Here is a 15,961-nt window from a genome sequence, read left to right as displayed (position 1 = left end):
TGCTTTTGTAATCGAGGATGGGGAGATGGGAGCCAGATGTGGTTCTCTTTGTTCACATTCACAGATATTTGTTTGATAATGCAGTCCTTTATTGGCTAAAAGAAAAATGATAGTGAAGTGCTTTGTTACATTTCTTCAGTTCAGAGTGTTCTTCATTGTTTCAATTCATTCATGCTCGTTAAGTTTGGCTCTACAGTGCTCTAGATTTTTGGGATCAAAGTACCATGTTAAGATTTCCTGTGTTACGATTGTGGAAACGTGGTCTAAAATTGTGGGGCAGAAAAAAAAAATAAACAATTTATAGGTTCAACACAATTCATTTGCTTAAAGCCTGAATGAAGCAGAAGTATGCTGTTAGATGGTCTGCAGTGGAAAATATACAACCTAGTAAAAACCAGCTGATGGAACAAGAAAGGATTATTATTTTCCAATAATAGTGATTCGTCTTTCACAACTAAATAATTATGTCAATTTAGAAACAAGAAAGATAAACTTGTTACAGATTCAATGGAACAATTGAGCAACAGAAAGATTCAATTCAACAACAAAAGAAATGCAAACTAAAATCATAGGAAAAAACATGAAGAAATGAATGCAAATAATGATGCAGCAGCGATGTGTTTTCATTAGTAAAACACAGCCACATGATTCAGTAAATAACTGTGATAATCATACACATAAGGAATAGATTTATACTTTGTCCATATTTCGATATAAAGAATCTCTTGTTTTCCATTCCTATTCACATAAGAATGAATACTATGATTTGCATTTCGAACGGGCCTGAATACAGCCAGACATCTGAAGATGTCACCATATTTGAACCTGACAACATTCAAACCACAGAAGAATGTCTGGAAAAGTTTTCTTTCTCAGCCCAAAGTACAACAATCAGAGCCACCAATGATCCTTGGAGTAATCTGGAAAAAGTAATATGCCAATATTAGTATTAGTAATGAAGCTTTAGTACTCTCATATTAATGGCAAGTTGAGGAACTACGATAACTCACCTCACCCGTCTCGCCATGGATTCCAGTAGTGTCAATCACTTCTTTCAATCCTTGTCTTGAAGAGGATTACCCATGTTCTGAATGGTGCTACTACCTTTCGAACCAATACAAGGGGTAAGAGGTGGAAAAGAAGGCACAGCCCTCAGTATGAACTTGCGGCCACTTCTCAAGGCCCCCGAAGAGCTTGTACCAAGCTCATGAATGTGGCTGTGAGGAGGAGAAACACGCTTCTTATTTGGAGAACTCACTTTCACCGACTTAATGGGGATAGAAGTATCCTTCAGTATCTGAGGTGTATCATCTTGCAGAACGTCATGATGTCCCTTTTCAGAGTCAAAACCTTGGAATGATTTCAACCCACCTAACTGATGCATAGGGGTGACAGGTGAACTACGCCAATGAAGAGAACTACCTGACAAGATGCAGTGACTTCCAGGGTGCAGCTGAACTTGTGAAGCATTTCTCAAATCGCTTGTTGTTGATGATGCTGAAGAAGTTATGGCCAATGACCCAGGACCTGACAGTGGAGTAAGATGGCATGTAGTTGGGACTGCATAACATCTTGGTGAAGTAGTCTCCAAAGTACCAATGTTCTCGTAATCCTCTTGCCTATCATACGAAGTCACGTCCAATAATATTTTACTTGTGTCCATACAATTATCACTGTTCTCTGAATTTCTCTGAGGAGATCTTGTTGATTTTTCGTAATGTGAAATGATGGTAAGAGTAGATTGAGGGGATGGACGGCCTATTGCCGGAAGGACCTTGGATTTTGTTATGTTATAATTATCACTGAAAAAAAATAAAGTAAGAATCAATCAAAAGATAATTACGGATCAAACTATGACATAGCATTTCAAGGTTACTGGGATTCAAAATGTAGAATCTTACTCAAAGCATTGCAATGATGGTGTAAACGGAGTGAAGTTGGGTGAATCATTTGAATCTTTCCTTGTTGCCACCCTCTGCAGCTTCTCATCAAATGTGCTTTCTCTTGTTTCCGTGCCATCTTTGTGGCTAATCACTTCTCCAGCCACACCAGAATCCACGTCAACAAACTCTATAGCATATAAGCTTATGTTAGAAAAGGACATTTACTGATCTCAGGGGTAACAACACATTATGAAAAGTTATTTCAGGGGATTGCGGCAAAGATCAATTAGCTTCTTCCACTCAATACTGTGAATCCATCCAAATTCACAAATACTCATCATTATAGTAAAAGAAGCTAAATGGGAAGTGCCACTAGCATCACCATAAAAGGAACTCCTAATATAAGATAAACATCATAAACTACATCATAAGGGATAATGTCCTATTCTAAGATAGTCTTGTGAGCTATGTTGCTAGATTTCCGATATCACTGGTTCAGTGGGATCATGTCTGAAAGTGTGGACCAGATTGCTGTTGAAAAGTTAACAACATAGCATACCAGACTATGTGGCAAGAAAATATTACTGTTGAATATTCTCTTATTAACCAAGTGGAATGAGTAAAGCTAAAACTTCATCGCATAGAAGTGGAAAATAAATTTTATTAGTGTAGAGCCATACCTCCCCTCTTGCCGTAAGCATTTTGACATCCTTCACACCGGCATCCATTGGAGCATCCTACATTTGCCTGTAAGAAACACAATTTGAGAATCTAGGATGAATTGAAAACAGCCAGATAACAATATGAAGCATAATACTACGGAAACAATATTCTGGACCTGATAACATTCACAATATTTTTTCAGACACATTGACTTTTTGCAATTGCACCCTCTTTTATGTCTTGCCGAGGCTGGCGTGAATTGATTCTCATCTTCCTGTTATCCACACTTAAAATCAAATTTCTATAGAAGGAATAAAGTAATTAGTAAGTGAAAGCGTTTGATACCATTTATATTAGTGGAAACTCACTTACACGCTCTACAACCTTGGGAGCAAATGCAAGAGGGTTACGGGATTCTATTATTTGTCTTGTCTCAAGAACCGTATCTTCATACTCGGGTTTGTTAAAGCACTCTTGGCAAGCACAAGTTGTGTCACAATAGATTCCAGCAGAAAAACAATCACAATAACTGCAAAAGAGAAACAATGTGTATTACCAAGTGACATACAGATGTGCACTAATAGATTTACTTGGGAAAAAAGTGGATCAACCTACAGTTTTAAGCATTTGGTCTTTTTGCAGTTGCAGCGCTTACAGCCATCACTATTCCTCGGTGCTCTTTTCCTGGAGTCTCAAACACTAAAACAAGTTAATATCACAGACAAAAACAAAGAAAGAATTGTATCACACCATATGAAAAAACTTGACACAGACCTCTTCTTGTTTGAACTCAATTGGTTGCACTCTTCGTAACTGTCTATACTGTGAGAATCAGATATCCTAATCTCATGTATAGACCCATGATGCTCAAACTCCATAGAGTGGGGAGACTGGGTTGTGGCAGAACTTGCAGCAACTGAACTCTCAGTTTCATTCCTCCAGTCTACTGCACCAGCAGAATCTTTCTCAACCATATTCAACAAATTAGGACAGCGCCTTACACTAATAGATGCCGACTTCATAACTTGTACACCCATGTTGCGGTCTGCTAATTTTATGGTTGTTGCACCATGAACCAGAGATGCAGCATTGACTATACTGTTTAAATGCAAGCCAATACCGGATGGTTTGGAAACGCTTAAACTAGGTTTTCCAGTACTCCGAGGTGGCAATGAGGCTTCCATATGTCTCTTCGTACAAGTTGCACTTAGGTCTACAAAAGATGATCCAACCATCTCTGTTTCTATAGTGCTGGTAGGTGGTTCTGAATTGCTAACCTTCTCTGAAAAACTCAAAGAACCATCCGCTTTACCACTAGTATGAGGAGCCTCTTCAAACCGAAGGCAACGTCTCTGCATGCCACATTGGTTATTACGTGCCTAATTGATCTTATAATTATTCTAGTATAAAGACAAATCCTAGCATGACGCCATAATGAAAAGGAAAGGTGTGCTCCTTTTGCAGGCCCTATGGTGGCAATGATGTAATATGAAAAACATTCTTATCATACCAAATAAATCCACCCGGCCTTACTTGCATAAACTGATGGAATAATACTTGAAGCAATCAAATAAATGAAAGAAAGGAAATAAGGATAATGCAGGAATCATGCTAACTAGAAAAACATCTTGACATTCTTTTTAAAGATTATAGAGAAAAAGACGTGTTCAATAAAAATTGAATCCAAAAAAGCGGTACATCAGAGACCGCAAGTTGGTGCATTCAAGGGTATGGTCATACCTTAGAAGCATGCATTACAGCGTTTTCAACCAGTCTATTTGGAATTGAACCAGCTTCATCTTCTTCATACACATGACCAATATGCAAAGCTCCAGCTAGAGATTGAGGGCTGTAACCATAATCATCCTGATGTTCACCTCTTAGAACCTGTAAAAAAGTAGTGATGACATGTAAGAAAAGGCATGTGAACAGCCATATCATTTTTAATCAAATAAAGTAGGTCCTGTCACTTTTTGCTTTTATTGTAATGTAAAAGGAAGAATCAACAATTACCCGATCATGCAAGTCTTGGTGATATTCTCTCCTGAAAGCATTATTGACAGATAAACCAGTATCAATATTCCTGTATTCGTTAAATGACAATTCATCATTCCTTTGCTTTTCATTCCTTGTTGACTTTGCAATCGATGTTTGCTTTCCTTGAATGTACTCGTGAGCCTGCTCAGATATCATAAAAGGTGCCTGAGGTTCTGTTGTTGAGTTGGTTGCATCATCATTTCTGTTGCCGAGTGTTAATGTGAGTTCATTGGACTTGATTAAGTCATTCCCTGATTGCTCCAGAACACTGCTAGAATGTTCTAAACATGGATTGAGTGATCGATCAGAAGTCACACAGTCCACATCAGCGGAATCAGCCAAGAATTCATCTACAAACTCTGAGGAGCTACACTGATGAGTTTCGACACAATTCTTAGTCTTGCAGTCTCTAGTGTCGGTAATGAATCCCAACGGCAATTGTGTCAAGGGCTTCACAGAATCGACTGGACCTTTATCATGAGGTTTAGGTATTCCTGCACCGGATAATTCTGATTGTTGAGACCGCCTGATGAGAATCGCAGATTTCTATAGTTTTAGATACCAAGCAAACACAAATGACTCAATACGACCAAACATAAGAAAACTAGAAACAAAACTCAAGGAACCTCAGACCTCTTCAGGAAACTCGTTTCGCTGTATGGATTTACTCGCGGTGATGTAAACACAAGAGGAGGAGAACTGAGTCCAGGGAAGCCTGGTGCTATATGTGTAGCCTTCACAGTCTTTATTGGGGACAGATTGTTGATATAACTAAACACAGGCGACTCCTGAGTCAAATAACAAAACCAAGTTCATTTCCGAATAACAAATTCAACAAATAAACAGACGTGCAGATAAGGCAGTCATTTAAGCTCCGGTAACGAATATTCCCATCATTCATTAAAAACCTGTGACATAGCAAGTTCCCAAACTACTGCCCTCTTTACATGATATAAAAGGAAAATGAGTATTGCAATCACTAAAAGCTCTCACAGAAATGAATGTTCTAATCGAAGACCTGTATAACGAAACTCAAAATTATCAAAAACTCAATCATCTGCTAACCACTTACTAAATTATAAACCCTTAAATCACTACAAAAGTACAAACTGAACTGCTCCACACACCACAGGACACTTAAACGCAGAATTAAACTGAAACCCAGTCACTCAATTACAAAATCATCAGAGTCACAAATCGAAAACCAAAAGAAGATCTGCAGCACAGGACATAAATTGGAATCAAATCCAAAAGCGAAAGAGGAAATTGAAGTGAAATTGAGGAGGAAAGATTTACATGAACAGGAGGAGAGTGGGAAGAGGGAGAGGCGGTGGGTCTGGATTTAGTGAAATCAGGAGAATCCATGGTGTGAAACCCTAACCGATTGCATTGTGGTCTGCAACTGATGACTACAAAAATGAGAATTTTTCGTTTTTTAGAATGTGAAAATCAGGTTTTTATTTTTTATTTATTTTTTGTTTTTTGTTTTTATTTTCTGGCTTTTAGAAGGAGGGACGTTAATCGGAAGGGCGGGATTTTAAATCACAAGCGGGAAGTGTGTAATTTTAGGGTTGTAGACTGGACCACGTTTGGGCTAGGGTTGATGTGATAACTTGGGCTGGGCTATGTGTTAATGATTATGTGTGAGGGAGACCCAAGAGAATAGATTTTTTTTTTTGTTTTTTTTTTGTTTACAAAGGGGTAGAATTTGAAAAGTTTGAAACTATGAAATTAACTTCTTGATAATACTTTGACTCAAATAAAAATGCTTCTTGATAATATAGGATTGAATTCATGATAAGGTTCATCATGCATAGCAGGATAGAATAAATTTGAATTGTTTTGGATGGAGCCAAAACTTTTTATCTGAAATAAAAAATAAAAAATAAAAGAAGAGAAGAAATGGCCTTAATCCTGTTTCTTGATTTGATCCGAATGTGTATTGCATATGAAAGTGAAACAAATACGAGTCTTAGGTCTTAGGATCGGAGTAGCTTAAAGTTTTTCAAGTTTTATGTTAGTATATACGTACCTTGTTTTATCAAACACTTTATATTTTCTACATCATATATATGTAGTTTTCATTTAATTTTCATGTTTTCTCTCAAACTATAAAGTGGTTGTAAAATCCTACAAACACTTTAGAATATATGCATGCTTGCATTTGAGGAATGGTTGACCAATATTTAGAAGACAAAACTGATAGAACCATCTTACAATCTTCCTATATATATTCGGCAACCTTCAAGGCTTCAAGCTAGCTTGCTAGAGAGGGGTTTTGTTTGACCAACAAAATAAAATTTGAATTAGTCCGGAAACCATATATATATTTTACACAACAATAATTTTGATTCCCTTGAAAATCAAATACCTGGTTCTATAGCTGTCTAGCTGGCCGACTTATATACGTTATCTATTCTTTCATTCCAGAATAACGAACCCTCAAGTATATAGTTGACTACCCGTTGGGCAATTTGTATATAGAGATAGAGTAGTAACAAAAACAAAAACTAGCTAGCTTGCAGGGTCTTCTTCTTCACCTCTATCTTGATCAGTTGATTTCTAGCTAGCTCAGACACTCCAAAGGCAATGGCTCTTCCTCTTATTATTTGCTCGATATTGTTCTCAAGCTTGTTTCCATTTCCATGCCATGCGATCACGGACACGCTCACAGCTTCAGACTCGTTGAGAGACAACCAAACTCTGGTTTCTGCCGGCGGAGTTTTCGTCCTCGGCTTCTTCATCGATAGCTCTTCAGGTAATCACTATTTAGGTATCTGGTTGAGAGCTGATTCAGAGAGAGTTGTTTGGGTTGCCTACCGTGAAATACCTATAGTGGATTCTTCCGGCGTGCTTCAAATCCGGTCAGGGAATCTGGTTATATCCGACCGGCGACAACTGCAGCTCATAGTTAACTCGGGAAACGTTGCCACCACCACCAACACGAGTGCAACACTTCTTGATACCGGAAACCTTGTGCTTAAGGATGAAGATACTGGTACGTACGTAGCACAAAATTTTCTTCCTGATCGAATCGACTTCGATATATTATATATCTCATCTTTCATTCGCTTCACAATTCCAAACTATTTGTCAGCAAAATCACTGATCCAAGGGGATTGCAGGTAACATTACATGGCAAAGTTTCGATGTACCAACTGATACATATCTTCCGGGGATGAAAATTGGGTTGTTTGGCCTAAACACAACAACACAACAAAGCTTTCAGATTCTCACTTCCTGGGCAAGCCCCCAAAACCCTAGTCGTGGCCTCTTCACCTTATCAGTGGACAGAATCGACTTCACTAAAATTGATGTCTGGCGAGGAGATGGACTCCAAATGCATATAGCTTTCTGGGACGGACATGATCTCCGGTTCATTTTCGAGAACACAACCGCAAACAATGAGTTCAACTTTATCTACAAGTCCATTAATGGAAGTGAAGCATACTACAGTTTTAGCCACAGCAAGAAGTATGACCTCATGTGGTTTGTAATGGCTTCAACAGGAAACCTGGACCAGTACTTCATGGTGAATGGGAAGATTAGTTCTATAAGTCATGCTCTGTGTGAAGATTCGAGTGGTGGTAACACTGGAAAATGCTTGACTTCTCTACCGCCTATGTGTGGTAATACGTTTAACGAGAAGAATGGTTCGTTGCCATCGACGGTTAAGGTGGAATCAATTGATATAGGCCCTAGTGATTGTGAGACGTTGTGCAAGAGCAATTGTTCTTGTAGTGCTTATGTTTCATTTCAGAGTGATCTACCGGTTTGTCATCTTTATTATGGGAGTCAACAGGAGTTGATGAAGATCATGGAGAAAGGGGGAGGAACTATTTACTTCCGTGGTTCTGCAAATACAAGTGGTAAGTAAATACTTCAATCTCTTCAAAATCACGGACCAATAATTGAAACGATTTTAATTTGGAATTTTTCTTTTAGTTTAAAACTGAAAATCATCTATTGGAATCCGAATGGAGATTCATGGCCAAAACGTATCCGTTCGGATGCATCATTTCAAAAAAGTTGCGGATTGATATGATTAAAGGATATAACATATGTCATGCTCTGAACTATCGAATAGTCTATCATGTTATGTTATGATATTTTAGATATAAACTAAATCACGCGTTAACAAAAGATACATATATTTTACTAGGTCTACATTCTTATTTTGACATAGAGCAGCGAAATGAGATTTTTATATATCAAATGCAATCATTTACTAGGGATCTAATAATGGTGACGATAGTTTAATGAATTTATATCTTATCTTGGGGTTCATATATATTTTGGTCAAAGAATCATGTTCTTATTTATATATAGTGAAGGTTATGTGCCTAAATTGGAATTGCTTAGTTTGCAATTGTTTGACCTTACGTGAATGAATATCTGTTTTATATGCGACGACTATGAATAAATATTGCGACGAGAATATATATGATTTATCAGACATGAACATACATGTGTGTGTATTCTTGTTCAATAGCGTAGCCGCAGTTATCTATTCTATATTTCTATATTTCTATATTTCTATCTGAAAATACAACGCAGCATGATGGAGGCCTTTCAATATTATAAAGCTGGTTCGAGTTGCATATTGTGCTCTTGTAAATAAGAAATGGTCCAGTCAACCCAAACTAGGTCAACATTCAACTGATTCAAGACTTAATTTTTGAAGAATTCACTGAAACAATGAAACCAAAATATAGATATTTATACGAGTAAAACTAGAATTTCTTATATTTTCCAGTACTGCGAGTTATTACTTGACCTTTCTTGTGCATGAAGAAATTATCTCAAAACTAACTACGGCAGAAATGGTTGCATTGTGTCCATTCTTCAGGTGGTAAGAAGTGGAAAAGGTGGTTGACTGTCATGCTCCCGGTGGTGTTCCTCTCGGCTCTTATATCAATCTCCTTATTCTGCTATCTTCGTTGGAGAAGAGGACCTAAAGGTTTGAGTTAGAACATATTCTTGAGTTCAATATTTAAGCTTCATGTTCTACGTGCAGTACACTAATCAATTTTTTTCGGTTAGATCAGAAATTTGTATACAGGAAATTTGTGTAATGTGTATTTGTTGCCATGATGTAACAGGAAGTAGGCGAGAAGGGATTGTCATTTCGGATGAAGTGAGATTGTTCCAGATTGGCTCCACTAATGCGTCACCAATTCAGTTTGATCCAGCTAGGGTTGCAAATATGATGGAGTTAAGCAGATCACAGAAGGATCAAGAACTTCCATTCTTTACTTTCTCTGCCTTACAAACTGCAACAGATGACTTTGCAAAGGCTAATAAACTCGGGGAAGGTGGATTCGGGCCTGTCTACAAGGTAACGCATCAATTTGGAGACTCGAAACGTTTCATCAACTTTGTGTGTTTCTGCTGGCATATTGTTTGGTGAACAAGTTTGTATCACATCTTTACTGTACAGTTTCTTAATGAACCTAAGGGACAGGCTTATACTGTGAACAATGCAGGGGAAGCTATTAGAAGGACAAGATATTGCAGTGAAAAGGTTGTCCGAGTTGTCAAGGCAAGGGTTGGAGGAGTTCAAAAACGAGGTCCTAGTCATTTGTAAGCTCCAACACAGGAACCTGGTTAGGATTTTGGGGTGCTGCATTGAAGGAGAAGAAAGTATACTAGTCTACGAGTACATGCCCAACAAAAGCTTAGATTCCTTCATTTTTGGTATGCCAAAATCATTTTTTAGGCTTTGAACATGTTCATGTGTCCTGTTATATCTTGCTCTCTTTCGTAATTACATGCATATATCAATCTTATATCTTTGTTCGATTGGGTGCAGATTCTGTCAAACGGGCGCTTTTGGATTGGAAAAAGCGCATGAACATTATAGAAGGGATTGCTCAAGGTCTTCTATATCTTCACAAGTACTCCAGATTACGAATCATTCACCGCGATCTAAAGACAAGCAATATTCTGCTGGACAGTGACATGAACCCGAAAATTTCTGATTTTGGCATGGCAAGGATTTTCGCGGACAATGTCACTAGAGGAAAAACAAACCGGGTTGTTGGTACATTGTAAGTAAAATGTTTAGCAGCATGTACTTCTCGTATGGTCTTAGATTTAGTTTCTAATGTCTGTAGTCTCTGTCTCTCTGATTTTCAGTGGTTACATGTCTCCGGAATATGCCATGGGCGGCCTATTTTCTGAAAAATCAGATGTGTTTAGCTTTGGGGTGATCGTATTAGAGATCATTAGTGGGAAGAAGAACATTCCATTTTTTGAGTCTGATCAAGCTAGTCTAAACTTACTCGCCAACGTAAGCAAGAAATCACGCGCAATCATTTTTCTACATACAAGTACAGTGCATTTTTTTTTTCTGCTTTTCTGCTACTAAACAATATTTGTGAAATTGTTTTGTTACACTTCAGGCCTGGAATTTATGGAATGAAGGCAAGAGCATGGAGTTGGTAGATTCAGCGTTGGTTGCATCATGTTCAAGCAGTGAAGTTATGAGGTGCATTCAGATGGGTCTTCTGTGCGTGCAAGAAAGAGCCATGGATCGACCAAACATGTCGGACGTGGCTTCGATGCTAAGCAATCAATCAATTCCTCTGCCTCTTCCTAAAGAACCTGCATTTTGGAGCCAGCTAAGTTCTACTGATGCAGATTCATCTTCAAGCAGGCAAAGACATTACTCTACAATTGACTCAACTCTAACTATTTCAGAAGTGCATGCAAGGTAGGAATGTAGGAAGTTTAAGCATTGTAGACATTGGTCATTACCTAGTCTAGCAAGTACAAGTACTATTCTTCTGTTGTTGTACGTGATGAGAATTTTATTTGTATAAAGTCTGTTTGTTTTTTCTTTTGGTTGGAGATTTAAACAGCCGATTCGTTCAACTCAGCTAAGAAAGTTGATCCTCATGTGTCCCTTGGGTTGGTCCTGAAAATCACAGAAATTATTCACGTTATGTTTGGATAAAATATTTTTAATTTTCATAGAAATTTCAAAAACTTAGGAATTACAATTCCATGAATTTAAGTTTCATTAATTGAGAATTCAATTGTTTGGATTTCATGATGTAGAGTTTTGAAATGACAAGAATTTATATATAGACTAACCTAGTTAAGGGAATTGACAAATGATACATATTTGGTGAGGAATTTAAGTCGGGAATTTAAGCTTCCAAATAACACAATTATTTTCTCGTGGAAACTACGAATTCCACAAGATAAGAATCCAAACGGGGGAAACAGTCCTACTGAATAAATTCTAGAAAATTCACCCACATCCAAAAAATTTGGCAACACGCCAACACCTACTAAATAATGCAAAATACGTTTAGCATACCGATTATACCAGATAATATCATATAGTTTGGAACAAAATGCAAACAACAAATATGTTATGCTCCATAAATCATGATGAACTTTAATGATAGATGCAAAGATATGTATTAGAATGATGAGATTGAGAATATAAGTTTTTTTTTTTTTTATCAACGAAATAACTCAAATACAATAACGAGTCTTACATCCACACTACATGAGGAAGACTGATGCCACTACATCAAAATGATCAAATGGACAAATGGTGATGAGTGAATATGGATAGAACTTGCGTGACCATACCTGGTCAGCTAGAAATGACCAGCATCAATCAAAAGAAGCCATGTGTCTTATTTTTTTCATCAAGTGAAAGAGCTAACGGGGCGGCCTCTATCGATCCTTTCCCAAATTCCAATCTCTTCCAAACTCGATTCCGATTCGAGACAAGTTCGATCTCTATTTGCTCCCAACTTCCTTTGCTCTCTCTTCTTTTTTAAATCATCGTTGTTATTGTGATACCAATTATAGCTCTCAGTTTTATTTCGATGGCTCTCTCTCTCCTTCTCTTAAGATTTTTGAGAGCGATTCTTTGTTTTTTTAGATTTGATCATAAAAAAAAACGACCGAGAATGTGGGATGTGCATTTGGCTTGATTACGGTGAAATTCTGGAAAGTGGAGAGTGGCGAGTAGCTTATGGGTTGTGCATCTTTCTTGTTCGATGGCTCTCTCTCTGCAAAACTTCCGTTAGTTCCCCGTTAGCTCTTTCAACATGCATAAAACATCTTTGAAAAAAGACATGTGGCTTCTTTTAATTGGTGTTGGTCATTTCTAGCTGACCAGGTATGGTCACGCAAGTTCTATCCAGCGAATATAAGCTTAGTTCATGTTGACGCAGCAAGTAAAATAAGATGTAATTTTTAATAATTTATAGTCCTTGGTTGTAATTATATAATAATTAAGTAATAATATATTAAAAAAACCATTGTAGGGTGAAAAGAAGATAAACCATTGCAGCCTAGCTTGTAGATTGAAAAGAAGATTCAGCCATTGCAGCCTTGTTCTGGAAAATTATATATGTTTTACATGGCAACAACCCACTCCGCTGTTAAGAAGCCCGACGGGATCAGACTCGACTTGGAATTGCTAATGGCCCTTTTGATCAAGCAAGGCTGCAAGGGAGAGCAGCCACAAATTCTCAAAATTAACAGAGCATGCAGAGACACCCAAAAGTCCAAAACCAGAAGAAGGGATTCACCTTGGGTAAATTTGACCCCAAAGATTTGATATTTGGGCATCTCAAGTTTATATCCGGGCTTTGACCTATTCAGAGGTATGCACCTAACCTGACTTGTTGGTTTCCTATTGTGTGTTTTATGTCATTTTTCATGTTCTGGATGTCAATTCTGTGCTGTGTTTATCTCACATTTTGCGTAATTTATAGTTGCCTTCAACATCATGGCGATCATTTACATTGTGAATTCATGGTTGACTCATTTGGAATTCCTATGCAAAGCTAGATGTGTTCAATTTATTTGATCTGAATACTTGACTTGACTATTAGGCTTCAGGACTTCTCAGGAAACATATTTTATTATCCATGATTTCGTGGAAGGAGGATTCAACACGAAATTGGGAATTGTAGAATAAAGAACTAGGAACTGGTGACTAACAAAGTCCATATTAATGAGAATGCAGGAAAATATGAATCCTAGAATATCAGAAATCGATCAGCTAGTTTTGTCTCAGCTGGAGACCTCTAGCTGGAGTATATTCATCAACTTTTCTTTTTACTTTCTCTCCTCAAGAGGCAATGGCTAGCATGAGTGATAACATCAGAAAAGAATTTTGTGCTCTAATTTGCTTAATATCTTTATTTAGCTTCTTTTTATCTTCATCTCTTGCAACGGACACACTAACACCTGAAGGCACACTGTCAGTCAATCAAACCCTGGTTTCAGCTGGTGATATTTTTGAGCTTGGCTTCTTCAAGAGTAACTTTTCAGGTGGTTACTATCTGGGAATTTGGTTCAAAGCTGATGCAAACAAGGTTGTTTGGGTTGGTAACCGCCAAATTCCCATATTGGACACTTCAGCAAGTCTTCAAATACTATCTGGGAATCTGGTTCTTACAGACCGGCATCAAAAGCCTTTACTTGTTAGTACAGGAAATGTTGCCATGGCCATAAATACAACCGCAGTACTTCTTGACTCTGGGAATTTTATCCTTAAAGAAGCAAATACAGGTATGATTTGCAATTTCGAGTTTTGATAGGCTTCCCTAATGTTTCTGTTTCTAACAATTATCTATATTACATACGCCATTATCATAATTTCTTTGAGCACATTTGACTCCAAAACCATTTTGATGTATAATTTTTTCAATTCCAACAATGTTCTTTATTTTAGAACCTCAATATTTCCTTTTAAAAGTGACATTTACTTGTTTGGATCATACAGGTACTATGTTATGGCAAAGTTTTGATGTTCCTACTGATACTTATCTTCCTGGTATGAAACTCGGTTGGTATCAGCTTAACAGTTACCAGCCAGTCTATCACTTTTTTGTTTCTTGGGTGAACCCTCAAAATCCTGCTACTGGAAACTTTACCTTAGCCATGCACAGGATCAACTTTACAAAGCTTATGGTTTGGCAAGGAGATAATAATCAAATGGATGTTGGGTTTTGGGATGGACATAAAGTGCAGTTTATTTTTGATAACTCAACAAGTGGAAATGACTACAATTTTAGTTACCACTCCAATGCAGATGAAGCCTACTTTACTTTTAGTGGCAATAAAACTTATGACCTCATGTGGTTTGTGATGTCCTCCACAGGAAAGCTAGATCAGTATTTTATGGTAGATGGGAAAATTACTTCTGCGAGTAATGCTGTGTGTGATTCAACTGGGAGGTGCTTGAATTCCCTACCATCTATATGTACGAATGGTGATAGTTTTTTACAGGTGAAAGGTTCACTGCCTTCTACTTTTAATAGTGGTTCTATAAATATGGGGACTAGAGATTGTGAATCTTGGTGCCGGAGCAATTGTTCTTGTACTGCATTCGCCTCACCTGATCAGAATGATCAAGTATGTCAACTTTATTATGGGAGTAGACATGATTTATTGAAGATCATAGAGAAGGAGGGAACAGCAGGAGTCATATACATCCGCGGTGGTGCTCCAAGTGGTAAGTCAGAAATTAATAAGATTGTTATTTCATGGTTTTTTTTTTTGAGACAGCCGGCTGTTGTCAACTTAGGATTTTAGACGGTATCAGACCACACACTTTCAAAAATTTCCAACTTGATTGTTAGCTTGGACATATAGCAATTGGGGTCACTGAGGACTTCCCATTGGTTTTAGACTTCTTTTTTCATATTGATTGTTGTTAAGGCAAAGTATTATTATTTTTCTGAAAATTTAGTGAAAGATAGTACAGCTCCTTGATGTGAAACAAGAAAGGTTATATACCACTTACTAACAAAATGATGGCATTGTCTTCACTTTTCAGGTGGTAAGAAGTGGAAACTCGGGTTAGCTCTCATGGTTTCTTTGGCTTCTCTCTTGGTTCTTGTTCCAGTTTCTTTATGTTGCTATCTGCATTGGAGAAAGGGGCACAAAGGTTAGAGTTGATTTGATTGTTGGATATTATGGGGCGTACCATTTAATTTGCACTCTCTCACTATATATATATATATACACACACAAAGCTGTTCAGGTGTGGACGTCCGCACCAAAGTTTTTGGTTCGGATTTCCATTTTTTGCACCACTTCCCGATCGAATTTCCTCAAACTTTCTTCTAAACATATCTAGATCATCTTGTATAGATCATCTCTGCAAAATTTCAGCCAATTTGGTGATCGTTAAGGCCCTCAAACTTGCGTTTTTCTGTTATATACCTGAACTGGACAGAATACAGGCCGTCGATTTGTTTTTTGATTTTGAGGACCTTAACGATCACCAAATTGGCTGAAATTTTGCAGAGATGATCTACACAAGATGATCTAGATATGTCTAGAAGAAAGTTTGAGGAAATTCAATCGGGAATGGTGTAAAAAATGGAAATCCG

The 15,961-nt window shown here is 37.5% G+C and overlaps 1 protein-coding gene and 1 pseudogene across 2 annotated transcripts in view; one reads left to right on the top strand and one right to left on the bottom strand.

The window, feature by feature from the left end:
* Positions 1-732: 732 nt before the first annotated feature.
* LOC101302727 lies at positions 733-5,948 on the bottom strand (annotated as a pseudogene). The gene is made up of 12 exons (XR_184161.1): positions 5,880-5,948; positions 5,210-5,371; positions 4,560-5,129; positions 4,287-4,433; positions 3,321-3,898; positions 3,162-3,230; positions 2,883-3,075; positions 2,722-2,820; positions 2,564-2,630; positions 1,902-2,070; positions 1,011-1,802; positions 733-920 (listed from the first exon to the last, which is right to left on the bottom strand). The product of XR_184161.1 is annotated as a CRC domain-containing protein TSO1-like (transcript).
* A 1,106-nt stretch (positions 5,949-7,054) lies between these two features.
* LOC101302429 overlaps positions 7,055-15,961 on the top strand; it is an 11,002-nt gene continuing 2,095 nt past the window's right edge. The window contains exons 1-11 of the mRNA XM_004292958.1: positions 7,055-7,581; positions 7,709-8,452; positions 9,433-9,543; positions 9,686-9,921; positions 10,070-10,280; positions 10,396-10,633; positions 10,722-10,875; positions 10,988-11,298; positions 13,768-14,132; positions 14,347-15,078; positions 15,403-15,513. Coding sequence (XP_004293006.1) covers positions 7,173-7,581; positions 7,709-8,452; positions 9,433-9,543; positions 9,686-9,921; positions 10,070-10,280; positions 10,396-10,633; positions 10,722-10,875; positions 10,988-11,298; positions 13,768-14,132; positions 14,347-15,078; positions 15,403-15,513 — 3,622 coding nt within the window. The 5' untranslated portion in view covers positions 7,055-7,172. The remainder of the gene's footprint in view (positions 7,582-7,708; positions 8,453-9,432; positions 9,544-9,685; positions 9,922-10,069; positions 10,281-10,395; positions 10,634-10,721; positions 10,876-10,987; positions 11,299-13,767; positions 14,133-14,346; positions 15,079-15,402; positions 15,514-15,961) is intronic.

This window comes from Fragaria vesca, linkage group LG2, assembly GCF_000184155.1.
Source record: "Fragaria vesca subsp. vesca linkage group LG2, FraVesHawaii_1.0, whole genome shotgun sequence".
Classification (NCBI taxonomy): Eukaryota; Viridiplantae; Streptophyta; class Magnoliopsida; order Rosales; family Rosaceae; genus Fragaria; species Fragaria vesca.
Note: the sequence above shows the minus strand (reverse complement) of the source record. Positions and strands in the feature narration are given on the sequence as shown.